Source organism: Branchiostoma floridae, chromosome 3 (assembly GCF_000003815.2).
Source record: "Branchiostoma floridae strain S238N-H82 chromosome 3, Bfl_VNyyK, whole genome shotgun sequence".
In the NCBI taxonomy this organism is placed as follows: domain Eukaryota; kingdom Metazoa; phylum Chordata; class Leptocardii; order Amphioxiformes; family Branchiostomatidae; genus Branchiostoma; species Branchiostoma floridae.
In genome coordinates, this window is record NC_049981.1 from 17858065 (window position 1) to 17873411 (window position 15347).

General features: G+C 37.9%; 1 protein-coding gene across 1 annotated transcript; it reads right to left on the reverse strand.

The window, feature by feature from the left end:
* Positions 1-1302: 1302 nt before the first annotated feature.
* On the reverse strand, positions 1303-15341 carry LOC118412165 (probable cysteine--tRNA ligase, mitochondrial). The gene is made up of 19 exons (XM_035814877.1): positions 14830-15341; positions 14044-14094; positions 13585-13702; positions 13146-13217; positions 12849-12954; positions 11805-11894; positions 11285-11420; positions 10862-10995; positions 10063-10130; positions 9388-9454; positions 8812-8950; positions 8340-8463; positions 7836-7934; positions 7397-7534; positions 6629-6760; positions 5975-6052; positions 5125-5161; positions 4450-4507; positions 1303-3001 (listed from the first exon to the last, which is right to left on the reverse strand). The coding sequence occupies exons 1-18, from the start codon at positions 15132-15134 to the stop codon at positions 4500-4502; spliced, it is 1902 nt and encodes a 633-aa protein (XP_035670770.1). The 5' UTR covers positions 15135-15341; the 3' UTR covers positions 1303-3001; positions 4450-4499.
* Positions 15342-15347: the final 6 nt, after the last annotated feature.

Below are 15347 nucleotides of genomic sequence, written 5' to 3' on the forward strand. Positions count from 1 at the left end.
TATTTCTAGTTGCAGAAATGAAGACCTATAGGGCGTCAGCAGAGACAATTGACCCCACCTGTGACATAAAGAGGCCAGATAGTTTCATTACTACAGAGGTAATGTGATTTAAGTACACAATTACATGGGCTGGTGCCAGAGGGACAGTGTTTTATGGGACCATACGGAGAGGAATGTACCTCAGGAAATGAAATACAAAGTCGTTATTCAATCACAGCTGACAAGTAATTTGTTAAAATTAGATTTGGAATATAGATGTTACCACAATAATGTGTTTCTTGAAAGTTGTATTCCTCTGTTTGCAATGCCTTATATCTTATTTCACTTGAGCATGCGGCGACCTTGCGATTTGACAAAGCACTGAACGGATTAGGATAAACTAGAATTCCACAACATACCAACGCCAGATTATGTTCATCTTACCAATGACGTTTTATAATTGTTCATCATCATCATCTTTGCCGCATGTCAGTTTTTATAATTGTTTCTTACTTACAAATAAGGTTTTCTTTTGCATTGATTATATCAGTCTATCATAAACACAAGTTATGAAAGTCATATATTAACAAAGACGATTATTGTATCGTCTCATGAATTATGTCAAGTTGGCCCTTATTTGCATGATTTATGTCTAATAACATCTTTATTTTCTGAACTTCCGAATTAAACAATAATGAAGTTCCAGTCATTTATTACTGTGGAATCATATTTCCTACATTATGAGGCAAATTAGATATTCATTTGCATACTTGATATTACAATAATAACTTGAATGCAAATTGCTGCATGAAGTCTAATTGGTAAGTATACATGGCAATGAACTAATTACTGTAATAAGTTGTAGTTTACAATAATAAAATCAACATAAAGTGAAATGAAAGTCGTCAACTAGTGCTGCTTCTTATTTAAAACAGCTGTTATTGCGTTTGATTTGTTTTCTGTGAGCAGTAGAGGATGAAATTCCTGACATTCTGGGAGATGTATACGTTGGGTGGTGATAGCAGAAAGACAGTTTTTGTAGGTTGTGTGATGTATATAGCTTGGAAAAATTGTCCTGACTAGATTAAATAGTGCGCCTCTTTCGGTGCTGTAATTACGTTCACCATATTCTCTCTGCCCCAAGAGCTATCTACCAACCAAAAATCAGGCTTGTGCAACTATAGTTTGTGCAGAGCATGAGATATAAAAATCAGAAGTTCTGCTGAACTATCTTAGAAAAACCAAGGACCAAATATCAAAAAGATCCATGCACATGACTTAATGTGCTACTCGCAGACAGATAAAAGGCACCGAAAACACCAATCGGTGAAAAGGAAAAATCTTTGTTATCCCTTGGTTATCCAGGACACAGAGGGCAAAATACAGAGTTTCATACATGTCATGTATTATCAAACATTATATACTTAGTAGAGTGTTTCCAAATGTCCATAAAGGTGCCAACATTTCCATCGCTGTACAGCATGACTATAGCATTATTGTGAACTCAAGAGTATTACATACACTCTATTTCTCCTTACCACAAAATTAAAACACTGTGAACTTAGATGCATTTACAATAATATGATGAATTCTGTAAAATCTAGGAAAAAGAATATACATGGTCATACCCATATGTTACTGAACAATACTGATTTAATTTAAATCAAAAACAACAAAATATGTTTATGTACATAATCAAACTGAACAATTTATGTACACTGCATGAGGGAGAACCGTACCAGTATTAAAATATCATTCTTAATTTCTAAAGAAAGAATCTGGATGATAAGTTTGATATGAACACCGTACCAAGACAGACTAGCATTTATAAGAACACAGGTGCCTAAGTATGCCAACCTTATTTCTCAATTCGGGTCCTTATTACTAGTACAAAAATGTAGTAAGGTAAACCTATATCATGCAACGTGTATTAGAGAACCAGGCAGATAAGATATCTTTATAAGACCACAAAAGGGTAATGCAGTCAGTTTTCATTACATGAAATGCACAAAGGATACGTGTACTACCTAAATGTGACACTGGGTACAGGAATCAGTTATACAGCCTCAGGTTTAGGTACACTTCTAGATCTGTACCTATATACCCTAAAAATGTGACAAAGTAACATGTTCTTTTCAATAAGGACAGAAACAGTAATGAATCATTGACAATTTAACAATGTTTAATATTCAAAGTTTCACTCATTACTTACTGGTCTGTACCCTGTGCCTTTAAGTCTTGGGAGAGGATTTCATTCAGAAAGATCATTCAATACCACATTACATTTCAATTGTTTTATACAGTACTACTTTTTTGGCTTTGTGGTAGGATTAAGGTATCTTAAGTCACAAAACATGGTTATACTTAAACAAGTCTAAATCTATATAGGCACATACTCGGTACACCTAGATCCAGTATTTTGAACCCGTCCCAAATTTTTTTTGGTGGTAATGTACCAGTACATGTGTACCAGTACACATCCCTAAAATACATACACTACAGAGACCCTACAGATGACGGTCTTGGTAGGCAAAAAACTTCAGGAGTACTTTATATTGCATTACAATATATCATATTCCAATGTAACATACGAAGCAATGTGCATGCAGTTATTACGCACATGTACATATGATGTACACTAAATCATCAACATTTCAAAAATACAAAGAACATCACAAATTTTGTGGAGAAAAGTAGAATCATTTCATAAACATGTCCATCTTATGTAGATGAGAACATAACTTCTGATTTCCTGTGGATTTGATTATACAGATGACATCCACTTCAAGTTCTTTGTGCCAATTTTTTTAAATTTGCAAACTTGCATCAGTTTTAAGGTTCCAAGGGGATGTCATCCATACATCTGACTTAACATGGCCTAATCAGACACTGTGAGTCTATAAGAATGAAATATTCCCCGATAGAAAGAGTACTCTTTCCTGGTGTGTTCAGGCATGGTGCATCCCAGTCTTGTCCCCAGGGTGCTGACACTGATTCCCATGGTTATTTATAAGGATGAAAACTGAAGATTTAAAAAAATTGAGATCATTACTGTCTAATCATGTGGAAAAAAGTATGCTACAAATGCTACCAAAAACATACACTTCTTGGCAAAGGTAATAATGCACCTACATGTACCACTCAAGAACAAGCTCCTTGAGAGCCTAAACCAACACTACTTCCTTATGCCAAAAACTAAATCTGCCACCTATAAAAAAGACCACAGTTTGTCCCAGACAAAAACTGTACCAAAACCATGAGTTTTGCTGCAGTATCATCCAGGGCCCAAAATCAACATAAACAATCACATTCCCGACAGCTACGACCATACCAAATATGATAAAGATCCATCCAGAGATTGTCAACTAATAATTCCCGAAACACAATCATACAAACAACAAGACTGTAAACAATACATCCACTATCATGGGATATTGATTAAATTGAGTGAACTGAACCAATTATACCATTTTACATAAGCCCTTGCCCAAACTCAAATCAATAAATGGTAAGACAATGAAAATATTTCATCATTAGTTTGGCTCCATAAGCATTTATCTCTAATTTAAAGCATAAAATTGCTTCTGCTATTACTAGAATCCAATATGAACTATGAATGTGTCTTCAGATTCACTGATGGCACAATCAATCTGTGACTAATTACATGCCATTTGGTACATTAAAATGCTTCCTGCTAAGTCTTTCATCACCAAACTAGTTTTCCTTATTGCGACAGAAAAGCTTGAAACTAGTTCAGTTCAGAGACCTCATACCTCCATGAAATACATGTATTGCAATAATGCAAATGACTTATACATTTCCATAATGTATGTATTATATGATGGATGTTAACCTTTTACTTATTTGTCATGAGTATAAAATGCTTATCATTTGCCACTAGATGAATTATGGAACTTTAAAATTATCTCATGAAATATGGAGATATTGTTTTGGGTGTGTCCCCGTGTCTGCATGTGTGTGTGTGTTTCTTGTAGTCAGCATAAAAGTAACTCAAGAACCTCTGGAAGGATTACGATGAAGTTTGGTACATGAGTAGGTTTTGGGAAGACGAAAGTCAAGGTTGATTTTGTACCCCCTAGTATGTGTCATAGGTATGACAGTAGAACTTCCTTTGTTGTCTTTTTTTATGCAAAGTATGCCTTTATTTGCATAATACATTGTAGGTATCTGTAAATGTTACATCACTATTACATGTATCAAAGTCCTATTTTGGAATACAATGAAACTATAGAGTTTCCTCAATCAAATTAAGTCCTCATTTGCATTCCTGTGTATGCCTAAGCTACATCAAATACAACATGACCTTTTTCTATTATTATCATGCAACTCCTTCTTTCCTTTGTTAATCTATCCTCTTTGAAAGATTTCAACAAAAATGCAACTGCAGTTCCAGTTCATAAAAGTACAACTGATTAATTGACAAACATAAACACAAAAAATGTTAAGCACCTTTGATGAGAAATGTCTTCATTTTCAGGTTATTAAATCTCCCTGTCTACCTATGATCCTGAAAAAGAATGAAGAACACACAATTTATTTAACTTGCAATGGATACATTATTCAATCATCCAAAAATATACAGATGATAAACTTTAAAGTAACAGTACAGACTTCTATGGCTTCAACAATCAGACAGACATGACACATCCCTGATGGTGTACTAAATCAGGTAGACTGATGAGCTGTTATCCACCAGGAGACAAGCTGGACAAAGTGGGCTAATGAGAGGATTACAATCATCTCAACAACATGGCGAGAGCAGTCTGTACTGATGCTCCAAATGCTGGGGCAAATTTGGAGCAGACATCACAGTTGATTTGCACAATGGAGGGCTCACAATAGGAATGCAATCATACAGCCACCTTAAAATCCTTGAAAATCCTCCTTTTTCTGGAAAAGTTTGTCCAAATCTGACAAATTTTTGGGTTAGAAAGAGTAGCTAGGGTCTAAGCTTATCCCTTTTGGTCAGAACATTAGAACATACTAACATACCCTTCTGGAGTCATATGCTCTTTTAAAATAAATTAAATGGCTGAATTACTACATTTTTGCATGCTTATGAAAAAAGCGACAACATGTGGCTGTGTACATTATATATTGATGAGTCCTGACCATTTTACTTACCGACAAAATATTTCTTCAGCTGCTCTTGACTATAATTCTGAAAAGAAGAGACAGGTGTCTTTAATTCTGATTGTACAAATGATGAACAATAGTGACATCTGTGTTGGCTATGTAGTGCAATCCGAATTGTATACTGACTGAGTATGGTGAGGCACACTTTATTATGTGTTACTGTAACAATAATCAATTCTTCTCCTCTGCGAACCTGACGCAAAGAGAAAAAGGGGATGACCGAACCTGACAATTGAAAGTTTTGGAGGAGGCAGCTGGTTTAAAGGACTACAACTTGCTAGCCGCCATGCTAGATAGAGATACATGGTCGGACAACGTTAATGGCACCTCATATGAGGATGAACTGAACTAAACAATAATCATCAGGCCATGTTGATTTGATAATATGGATGCCATTTGTGTGCACATCAATATCTGTCCATTTAAAAAAGATTTTGACCGTACTGTAAATTGTAAAAAGTGGCTGAAAAAAGAGCAAATATTTATATGCATATGAATAATTGCAAAAAAATTTGAAAATCGGATACTTATATAGAATGCCCAAGTCAATTCAAAAGTCGAGGAAGATGTAAAAAAACAAAAATTAGAATTAACTGTCAGGTTTACCATTAACTCTGTGTGCTAAGTTATTTGTTCAACCTTCCTGACCAGTAAGATTTCATAATGATGGCACCTTTTTTCCCAACTGAATTGACAATGCTCTAAATTAGCTCATAGATGTACCTTCAACATACACCCCTCAAATGTAGTTCAAATATTACATCTAACTGTCTATCTGAAGTGTACCACATAAAATGATACACTTCAGATACAAATTGAAATCCTCTGCAGCACTTACCGGATCTGATAGGCTGTGCTGTTTACCCTCTAATGACTGATCCTCCAGGACTTGCCAAGACGACTTTCTACCTCTGTCCTGCTCAAGACAAAGGCAACAATTGGAACAGCTTTAAACATTCACATCCTAAAAGCTGACAAGCTTTTTTATTACATTTTTAAAATAAAAGTGAAAGTGATATCAATCCACTTTAGCTCACTGATGAGCTATTCAGTATTCTTCCACTAGTCATGACAGATAAGACAGGCAACATGTACAGTACTATGGAAAATATTTAAAAGTAGATGATTTTTATCTACGCTGTGCAATTAGCAAAATTAGAATTACTAGTAGTGCCCACACCCTTGAAATACAAAAAGGGCGATATAAGATGATACATGTGTGCGAAAAACCTGTAAATACTGTAGTTATATTTGATATGCTAGAAGACGAAACCCATGTCATTTCAATTTGTCCCTTCTACAAAAGAAAAGGGCTCTTTAAATAGACCACTTAATTCCATCAAAAAAAAAGTTGAATCAATTTAAAGATTTGGCAGAACAAGAAGAAAAAGAAAACATGACAGAAAACAAAATATTTCCCTCCATACTGTGATACAGAGAGAACATTAATATGAAAATCAAATTCACCATGTATTAGGAATCCTGCCCTTACCTGGATCTGTATCCCAGCCCAGACCAGCTCTGTTCGGATCTCATCACACGCCTTCATCAGTGGTTCTCTCTCCTTCCGCTGCAGCTTCCCCTGCCCCACCTCTCCCTCTCCTGCTGGGCTGGGGGCTGTGGTCTGCACAGTTGTGTGGAAAAAATGACACAGTGAAAATTCAAATAAACTGTATGCAGTATGCACAATGTAGACTTTTTATGATCAAGGTGCAAAACTGTAAATTTCAAAGAAAACCAAACTCTAAATGAAGATAAGACTACTTGTATTTCTATGATGCAGAATAGAAGAAGCCATCTAAATTGTACAGGGTTCTACAATCATCCCGGGGGCACCATAGACTCTCTGCAGCTTATGATCAAGCTGTCACTGAGTAACATTCTCTATTTACATTAACGTGATGTCACAGAAGTAGTGAATTGCTCATTACTTGGCTGGAGCTGATCAGTGACAAATATTTTGTGTTGGCAATTACAGTTCAACTTTGATCCAGAATGTATTTCAATGAAGTAACTAGGATGACAGAACCTACACTGGTGAGTATCATTTCACCATTCAGTACCCGTCTACACACATTGGGGAACTTCAAGCCGTCTGAGCCCCCTCACACATTTTCTGTTGCACAGTGTATTAGTATTATGAAATATGCTAAACTCACAAACTTAATGCACATGTCACAATGCATATATTCATAAAAATGAAAGATAAAAATAGCAGTTTGAGACATGGAGATGTTGCAGAAAGAGATTTGGTGTTCACCTGTGGTTGTCCATACTTGGGCTGTGCATCCGGACCCTTCAGAAGTGCGTAGTGCCGTACCGTGTTGCGAAACTTCACCAGGGAGTCCAACACGTCCTTCATCTGTGCCGTACTGTCCACAGTCGACCCCGACATTTTCTGTACAGATCATCACCAAAGTCAATAATGTAGATTTTACTAACCTGCAGCTTCAAAAAGATGTAAAATTTTCATTGACATATGAAACCTTCTGATTAGGTCCTATATTGACACTTTAGAGGTAGGAAAACCCTGCCAATGTGAGTTTTTCAAATACACTATACAAATGTAGGTGACTTTTGACAGCATCTTTCTGACATGAATCCCATTATATAAGTATAGGCAGTCTATTACTGTAATGTGCCCTGTGCATTGTAAAGCAGTATGCCACAACTGCTTGTTGGACAGTAGCACCCCCTACCCTCCTTCCTGGGTACTCCACTCCTAACAGTTGTAGTACTCTGTCCACATAAGCCTGAATAGCAGCGATCACGCCTGGGCTCCTCACAGGGTTTTCAACCTGGAAGTACACAATATATGCTTTATTTATAAATAGTATGATTAAAAGCTAGAGAGAAAAGAATTACAAGTGAAAAAAAATGAAAGAACGAAGTAAGAAAGGACCACAACATGTACATGTACATGTAACACACGAGGGGACTAAAATTGCATTTCACACGTCTCCCCAACACCTACCTATGTACCAAATATCATCACAATTCATCCAGAGGTTCAAAAGTTATGCTGACCACAAATATCCTGAAACATATTTGTGAAACACTCGCGCAGACACACAGGCACAGCAAATCTCCATTTGTCATGGTGGTAACAAAATGCAAAATATGTTTCCCTCTTTTTGTGCAACATTTCTACAATCTAAGTCAGAACATTTCTAACTTCCTGGCTGCCGGCCATGAGAGCTCACCTCCCCGCCTGTGCGCAGCTGCTTGTTGGTGACACGGACCAGGTGTAGAATGGCCTCCAGCGCAGCCCTGGTGTCAAAGTCATCTGAAATGGCTCTCCTGAACTTGTCCTTGGTCTCACCTAATCTGTTTACGAAAAATGACATGTTTGGCTATTAGTACAACATACGTGTATCATGGTCATGTTGGTATATTGGTTAGGGTGTTTGGCCCAGATCCCATAAATGCTAGGTTTGAATCCCCTGATGTACCAGTACGATGTATCAGTGACAATGTCGGTCACAGAAATGTGTATACAAGATCATAAGGTGATGTCACATACATTGGATTGCTCATTCCTTGACAACGACTGGAGCTGGATACTTCACAATTAGGGTCCAATTTTTTGTGTCGGTAGTACATGTTCAACTTTGATCCAGAATGACTTTGACCAACACAGATAAACTCTCAAGTCAAGGTAACATATTAATGTACTTCTCCATAAGCAGGGCCTCGTCTATGGCTTCACACTGCAGCTGGCCCCGGATGTAGGCGTCTGCATTGTTCAGGAAGGATGTCAGAGTGCGCTGCACAGAGACCGCTTCGTTCATCATGGTGTCACAGTACTCCACAACTGTCAGTCAAACATCGCATATCATTAAAGCTATGTACTGTAGTATCTCAGCAACCAAGGCATAACACCAAAGTCACTGTTTCTGATCATTTTTCTACAATACAAGTTGAATCAATGAATATGAGTCTGGCAACTTTGCTGTGCCATGAGGGAGTCAGCTGATTAATATGTATTCATGGATACATAGGTTTTGGTTTGGGATGTCCTCTTGCATATGTACATGTAAAGCTTATGTTTGAGGAGAGCCACACTGAGAGCACGTTGAAGATTCTATCACACTTACCTAAATGAATTGGGGTTTATTCTAGTGTTAGTGGATCAAACTTTACTGTCCAATCTAACACAGCTTGTACCTTTAACTTTACAGAACTGGTATGTTACACCTAAAGGTTGGTCACCACTTTAACAAGCAAACAAACAAGCAAGCAAATACTTACCACTTCTGTATCTAGTCATCAAACAGAATATTCTGAACTGGTTGGCAGTGTACTTCTCCAGAAACTCCTACATGTAAGGAGATATTACATAGAATTAACAGCATTTTACATACATTACATGTACACAATCATTGGGCCTAGCAAAAAATGCTGTGTTTCCAGTTACTGTCTTGAAAAAAAGGGTCAGTAGGTACATGTAGGGATATTTCTTCTTTATTTTCTATCTCGGCCAAAGTGGTTCAACAAACCTGACATGCATCAGGCACTGGCCATGGTATTTTCAACATCATTGTAATCATGCAGTACAATGTTAAACTTTATTTTACAATATTTAATCTACAGCCATTGTTCAAAGCAGAGTGTAAAATACAGGAAGTCTGTTCTGAATTTTATAAGTAACTTACATTTGTACATGTCATATTGAAAATTATCTTTGCCAGTAGCCAAAAAATGAAAATCTGGGGTTGGCAGATTTTTGCTAGGGATAGTCAGGTACCCATGGCAGAAATACAACATTTTTCCCTAGGCCTTATATATCTGACCTAGGTGAAGAAGACTGCAGTGTAACATCAGTGATAGAATAGCTATAACTTATATTTGATATAGTACAAATAGGAAATTCAACTTTTACTTTCCTTGTATTACGTTAGACAGCTTCCAGTAAGCTGAACTTACCCTGATGGTGATGGTGTTTTTGAGAGATTTTGACATCTTGTCTTTGTCACTAGTCTTGTGCAAGTGTCCTGGAGAAAATTACACGTAATGATAAAACGATAATATCAACAAATAATGTACAGTGTAGGGTCAGAATGCTCTCTCACTCTCTCTCCTTTTAAAAAAGATTTTGAAATATTTAACCATTCACCGCAATAAACATAATATGTTGCAATCTGATACATTACATATACATGTAGGAGAGATGGATAATATATGTTACAAGACGACATTTGCTCAGGAAATGATTGCATGCCACGAAATGGATTTTTAACAAAGACTCAAAACCTCTTTTAGGAAAAATCTGAGACCTTCTCAAATACAGACAAGAATAAGACAGCAAATGTACTGTGTTTAAGTGCCTATAACACCAAAATACAATGCAACATTATGTATCATTGGAAATGCATGTCATTCCCTATTTGATGTCGGCTCAAATGTATGATTTAAACTGGTGGGTTCATTCAGCCCAAAATTTGGGCACTAAGTCTTCTCAGTGTTGGTCCTGTAAAGTTTAGTCTCCTTTCATAATGTCATTTTGGGAGCATTGCATGTGCTGCTGTCAATAATTCTCATACTGGATTCTGTCACTGCCTCACTGGAATTGCTGTTTTTACATATTTTTTTCAAGGACACCAAATTTTCTCAACCTCTGGTCCATTTGGCATTGATTCGATTGAAACGTGTGATTTCCCGGGTGGTATCAAACTATATGTATAATAAAGCAGATATTGTGACGGTGAGTGAGTACAACACAAACCTGCATGTAGGAAGTAGTTGGCCCACTGGGGGACACAGTGGTGAGCCTCACACTGGGCGATCTCGTTCTCATGGTGGGGGAACATCAGGTCTATTCCTCCTGTGTGGATGTCCAGCTGGTCACCAAATATGGCACTAAAACAACACAGCAAAATATCAACACCTAACATTCCACTGCAGTGTCAGTACAAGGCAGGGTCCAAAATCTGATTAGTTCCAGGTCTCCTTAAGACCTACTCACATACAAAAACCAGGAAAGACAATCTATCTAGGCCCTCTGGAGATATCGTGTTAACGCACGTACACACACAAACATGAAAGCACTGGCTATTGGCAACTGACTTAATCTTTCACATGCGCCAACTAGTGAGATACCAGCTAACAAGCACCAGGACTCCCTGTAGTACAATGTCTGTGGTCCTACCTTGCCATAGTGGAACATTCTATGTGCCAGCCAGGCCTGCCCTTCCCTTTCCCCCAGGGTGATGTCCACCACGGCTCTCCTGGCTTCCCAGCCTTCCACAGGGCAAAGTCTCGGAACCCTCGCTTCTCCTTGTCAACTGCAGGGGACAAAAAGAAGCAAGAAGGGACAGACTTTTAGCTAAAGTATGGCCTTTAAAAACAACATAGCATGTTCTACCATATTTCTGTGTTAGTTCTAAAAAAATAAGCACGTGGTGACAGATTTTTGACGATGAACAATTTGAATTTATCTGGTTCAAAATGTGTTCAAGAAGTTGGAGAGAGGAAGTTTCAGTCCCACAGATTTGCTTGTAAGCTTAGAATAAACTGACAATATATAACAAATGGGGAATGTATACACATTATTTCAATTAAAAATCATTTTACTAGCCACAAGGTGCAGCTTGTTGAGTATAATACTTATCTTTATACTTGTAATAACCATTTATATTTTTAAGAGGAAACTGGAAAGAAATTCTCACCTTCTCGTAACTGTGCCAACTCAGCATCACTCTGGTACACCAGTTTACCATATCTGTCTCCGTACTTCCTCACATCAAAGTACACACTCCCTGTGGAATGTACAGGTGTATACATATGTTAGGCATGTGTGCTATCTAGACGTAACATCAGGTACAGGAATTGGTTACAGTTATGCTGTAGTTTAAGTAAAGGACTTGTGTGCCATTGGAGATCAAGTTGCTGTGGCTTTGCAGCTTGGAGGTCTTCAACTTATAAAAGCCATCAGAGCCATTCTTGAGGCAGCTGAGATGGTCTCACATTGGTTGTGGTAAGGGGAACCTTGGAAGCCACTTGGACACAAGGATTTTGATCAACCTTAATTGGGTCCCCCAGGTGAGGGTGTATGGTGGAAATGGGTAGTGCACTCCAGAAAGGAGTGTATTTTCCAATTATAGATACTAGTAATGTATCAATGACTACATAATCAGCTGACATGTGGTGTCTGATAATTCCACATGTGGTAAATTACAATTTTTACATGATGTATGTTTTGCAAATTAATGTGACACTCAATCATTAAACCCATGCATTCTCTATACATGTAGACACTTCCTTTATCGTGAATATTTTTGGAATAAATAGGTCTGATAAGCACACAAACAAGGCCAATTGCTCATCATATAAAATAGTAGTCTAAAAATATACAAATTTCAAGTTCAATTTCGCCCCTGAAATTAGTTTTGTACCCTAACTTTTGTCAGGCCTTATCAGGCAAATTGTATTCATGCTGAGATTAAATCTTTTTGATCCTTGATTCAATTCAACTCAAACTTTAAACAACTTCTGCTATTTGGGTGGAGGAGATGATCTGGTGTATTTTATGCGTTAGAACCTTATTTACATAATCAAGACACACACAAAAAAAAGTTGTAGAAGTTTAAATCATTAGGCACGGTATTGGGTCAAGGAACACAAGTTACTTCCTAATGGAACATAACACCCCCTTCTGGAATTTAGAGCTCCTTTAAAAAAATCATGAGACCACAAAGCCATATTATGCTTACCATTGTCTGTTGGATAGGCATACCCCCTGTCAATAATCTTCTGCACAAATGTGATAATCTGAGGCATGTAGTTGGTGACTCTTGTGTATACTGTTGGGGGTTGGACCTGGATAAAACACAGTCAAGCCATAGTGAAACTTACATATTGCAACCAGCAATGTCTCATCCAGGTCATTACTCACATTTAGTAAACATTGTTATGCTTACTAAACTCTACTTTGTCTCTTTCAACATATTCAACACAATCGATGATGACCCAAGTCAACTTTTCAAAGTCTTAGATGTCTATCCACATACCCTGAGTCGTACCATGTCCCTCTTGAACTCATTTGCAAAGGTCTGTGCAACGTGGGTGAACTCCATGTTTAACTGAAAAAACAAAACAATCAAATGTTGTTCACATTGTTGTCACCTTATATGTAGTGCCTGTAGCTAGTGGCATATAGCGCAGCAAGTTTCCTTGCTGTTTCTGTGGCAGGGTATATTCTTGCAGGGAGAGGTGCTAGCCCTTCTCCTTAAATGTCCATGAGGCAACTCGGGACCTCCATTCTACATTCCTTCCAAAAGATGGCTGCAGCCCCAGCCAAGATGCCATCCCAGAATTTGTACCAGGGTTTTCCAGTTATCAACTAGTGGGGAACACAACAGGACCTCAATTGTGAGGCTTCTACCAGTTGAACTACAGGGACATCCTATGTATTCACGTCTTCATCTGTCAAACCAGAGTCCCTCTCACCTCTCGTGCCTTGCTGATGATTTTATCATCAATGTCTGTTATCCCCATCACCATCACCAGGTCGATGTTGAAGAAATCCTCCATGATTCTCCGGATGATATCAAACTTCACATAGCAGCTGGTGAAAAAAGGTGACAAAAAGATGTCATTCATCAATATCATTACATATCATATGTGTTGGCATATATATTTATTTTGCATAACAGTAATATTGTAAGTTATTGTTATGAAAAAAATTTTGTTATCAAGAAAAGAAGAAAAGCAAAAAGAGGAAACTGAGTGAGATTAGCAACTTAAGATATTCTTGCCTGTAATTTTGCTTTAGCCTGCTAGATCATCAGTAGATGGCACAGTTACACTACACAAACGCTTCCAGGGATGAAACCATTTCCTCAAATCTACAATGCAAATATTTCCTTTCAAATCTCAACACTGACATCTACTAACAAAGGTACTTACCAAGCATGTCCTAAATGTGCATGGTCATATACTGTAGGACCACACTGGTACCTGTGGGAAAAAACAACTGTTGTAAGACACCATCACACTCAAACATTTGGGCCTAGGAAAAAAATTCTGTATTTCGGATTACCTGTCCAACACATGCATAATTATCTTTGTAACGATTATGTTTATTAGCAGTGGATTGCATGTATTCCATAGAATTCATGTGCATTCCATAGAACCAAGGTTGAATTTCCTTGATAAAACTTGACACGTAAGGATTCCATAAAATTTGCATGAACACCTAGGTATGCCTGAGTGGACAAACTTCAATTTAAACATCGCAGCCAAGAAACATGCCGTAATGGTTCCATGCAAAACTGCAATTACAATTTCTCCTGCATCAATAGTGCAAAGATTTATTGACATGAGCATCTTGTCAGTAGTGCAAGACAAATACTTATTGCTGTAGCATCCTGTCAACAGTGTAGCAAAATTCTTATTGACAGGACCGTTCTTGCAAGAAAAAAATCATCCTGTAAAAATTGCAAGGAACATTCTTATTGACAAGAATACCTTGTTAGTAGCACATAGAATATTCTTATTGACAGAAAGATCCTGTCAATAGTGATTGCCATGAAAATCCTGTCAACAGTGCAAGAAAAATTGTTGTTGACAGAAACATCGACGGGAACATGCTGTCCAACGTGAAAGAAAAAATTCTTATTGACAGGAACATCTTGTTAATAGTCTCGGCCTCTTATCACTGCCAGTGAGTTTTCATTTTATTTCATAACCTACCAAGACGCAAAACTCTTGTTTGGCAGGATGAGCGGAACTTTCCTCCGACACAAACTGTTATACACCATGATGCCAGTGTCATGTCCACTGGGTTCGATCCAAGCCTTTGGGTCCGGGACAGTTTCTTGTGACGTGGAAGTCCTCTCATTGAGTTCGCTAACAGCGTGGTGTCCACAATTTCTGCTTACTGCATCTTGAAGAAGGTCATGTTCAAAGCCGGTGCCAGGTGTAACCTTCAGTAACCTCTGTTGCAGTATATGTCGGCCCCCGCCTACCGCTACCCGAGTACAACACCGTGCGTACATAATCCTCTGTCGTCAGCAGCTCAGATACGGTTATGGGTGATCTTTAAGGGATTTCTTAATCCTGGAAGTCTCAGAGAGAAAGACCAAAGTGTTCAGAGACGGTCGCAAACATCGTCAGAAAATTATACAACGATTTTGCATCATGGAGTTTTCCATCCAGCCTGGGGACGAGACAGCCTGGGGACGAGGTTGACCTTTGACATTCTAGAATGT

What these genes read in the sequence shown, in the direction of transcription:
- LOC118412165 (XM_035814877.1), bottom strand. Translation starts at nt 15,134, where the DNA reads ATGTACGCACGGTGTTGTACTCGGGTAGCGGTAGGCGGGGGCCGACAT. An exon ending in AACAAGAGTTTTGCGTCTTG is followed by an intron (nt 14,095 to 14,829) that starts GTAGGTTATGAA and finishes TTTTTCCCACAG; the next exon opens with GTACCAGTGTGGTCCTACAG. An exon ending in GCACATTTAGGACATGCTTG is followed by an intron (nt 13,703 to 14,043) that starts GTAAGTACCTTT and finishes TTTTTTCACCAG; the next exon opens with CTGCTATGTGAAGTTTGATA.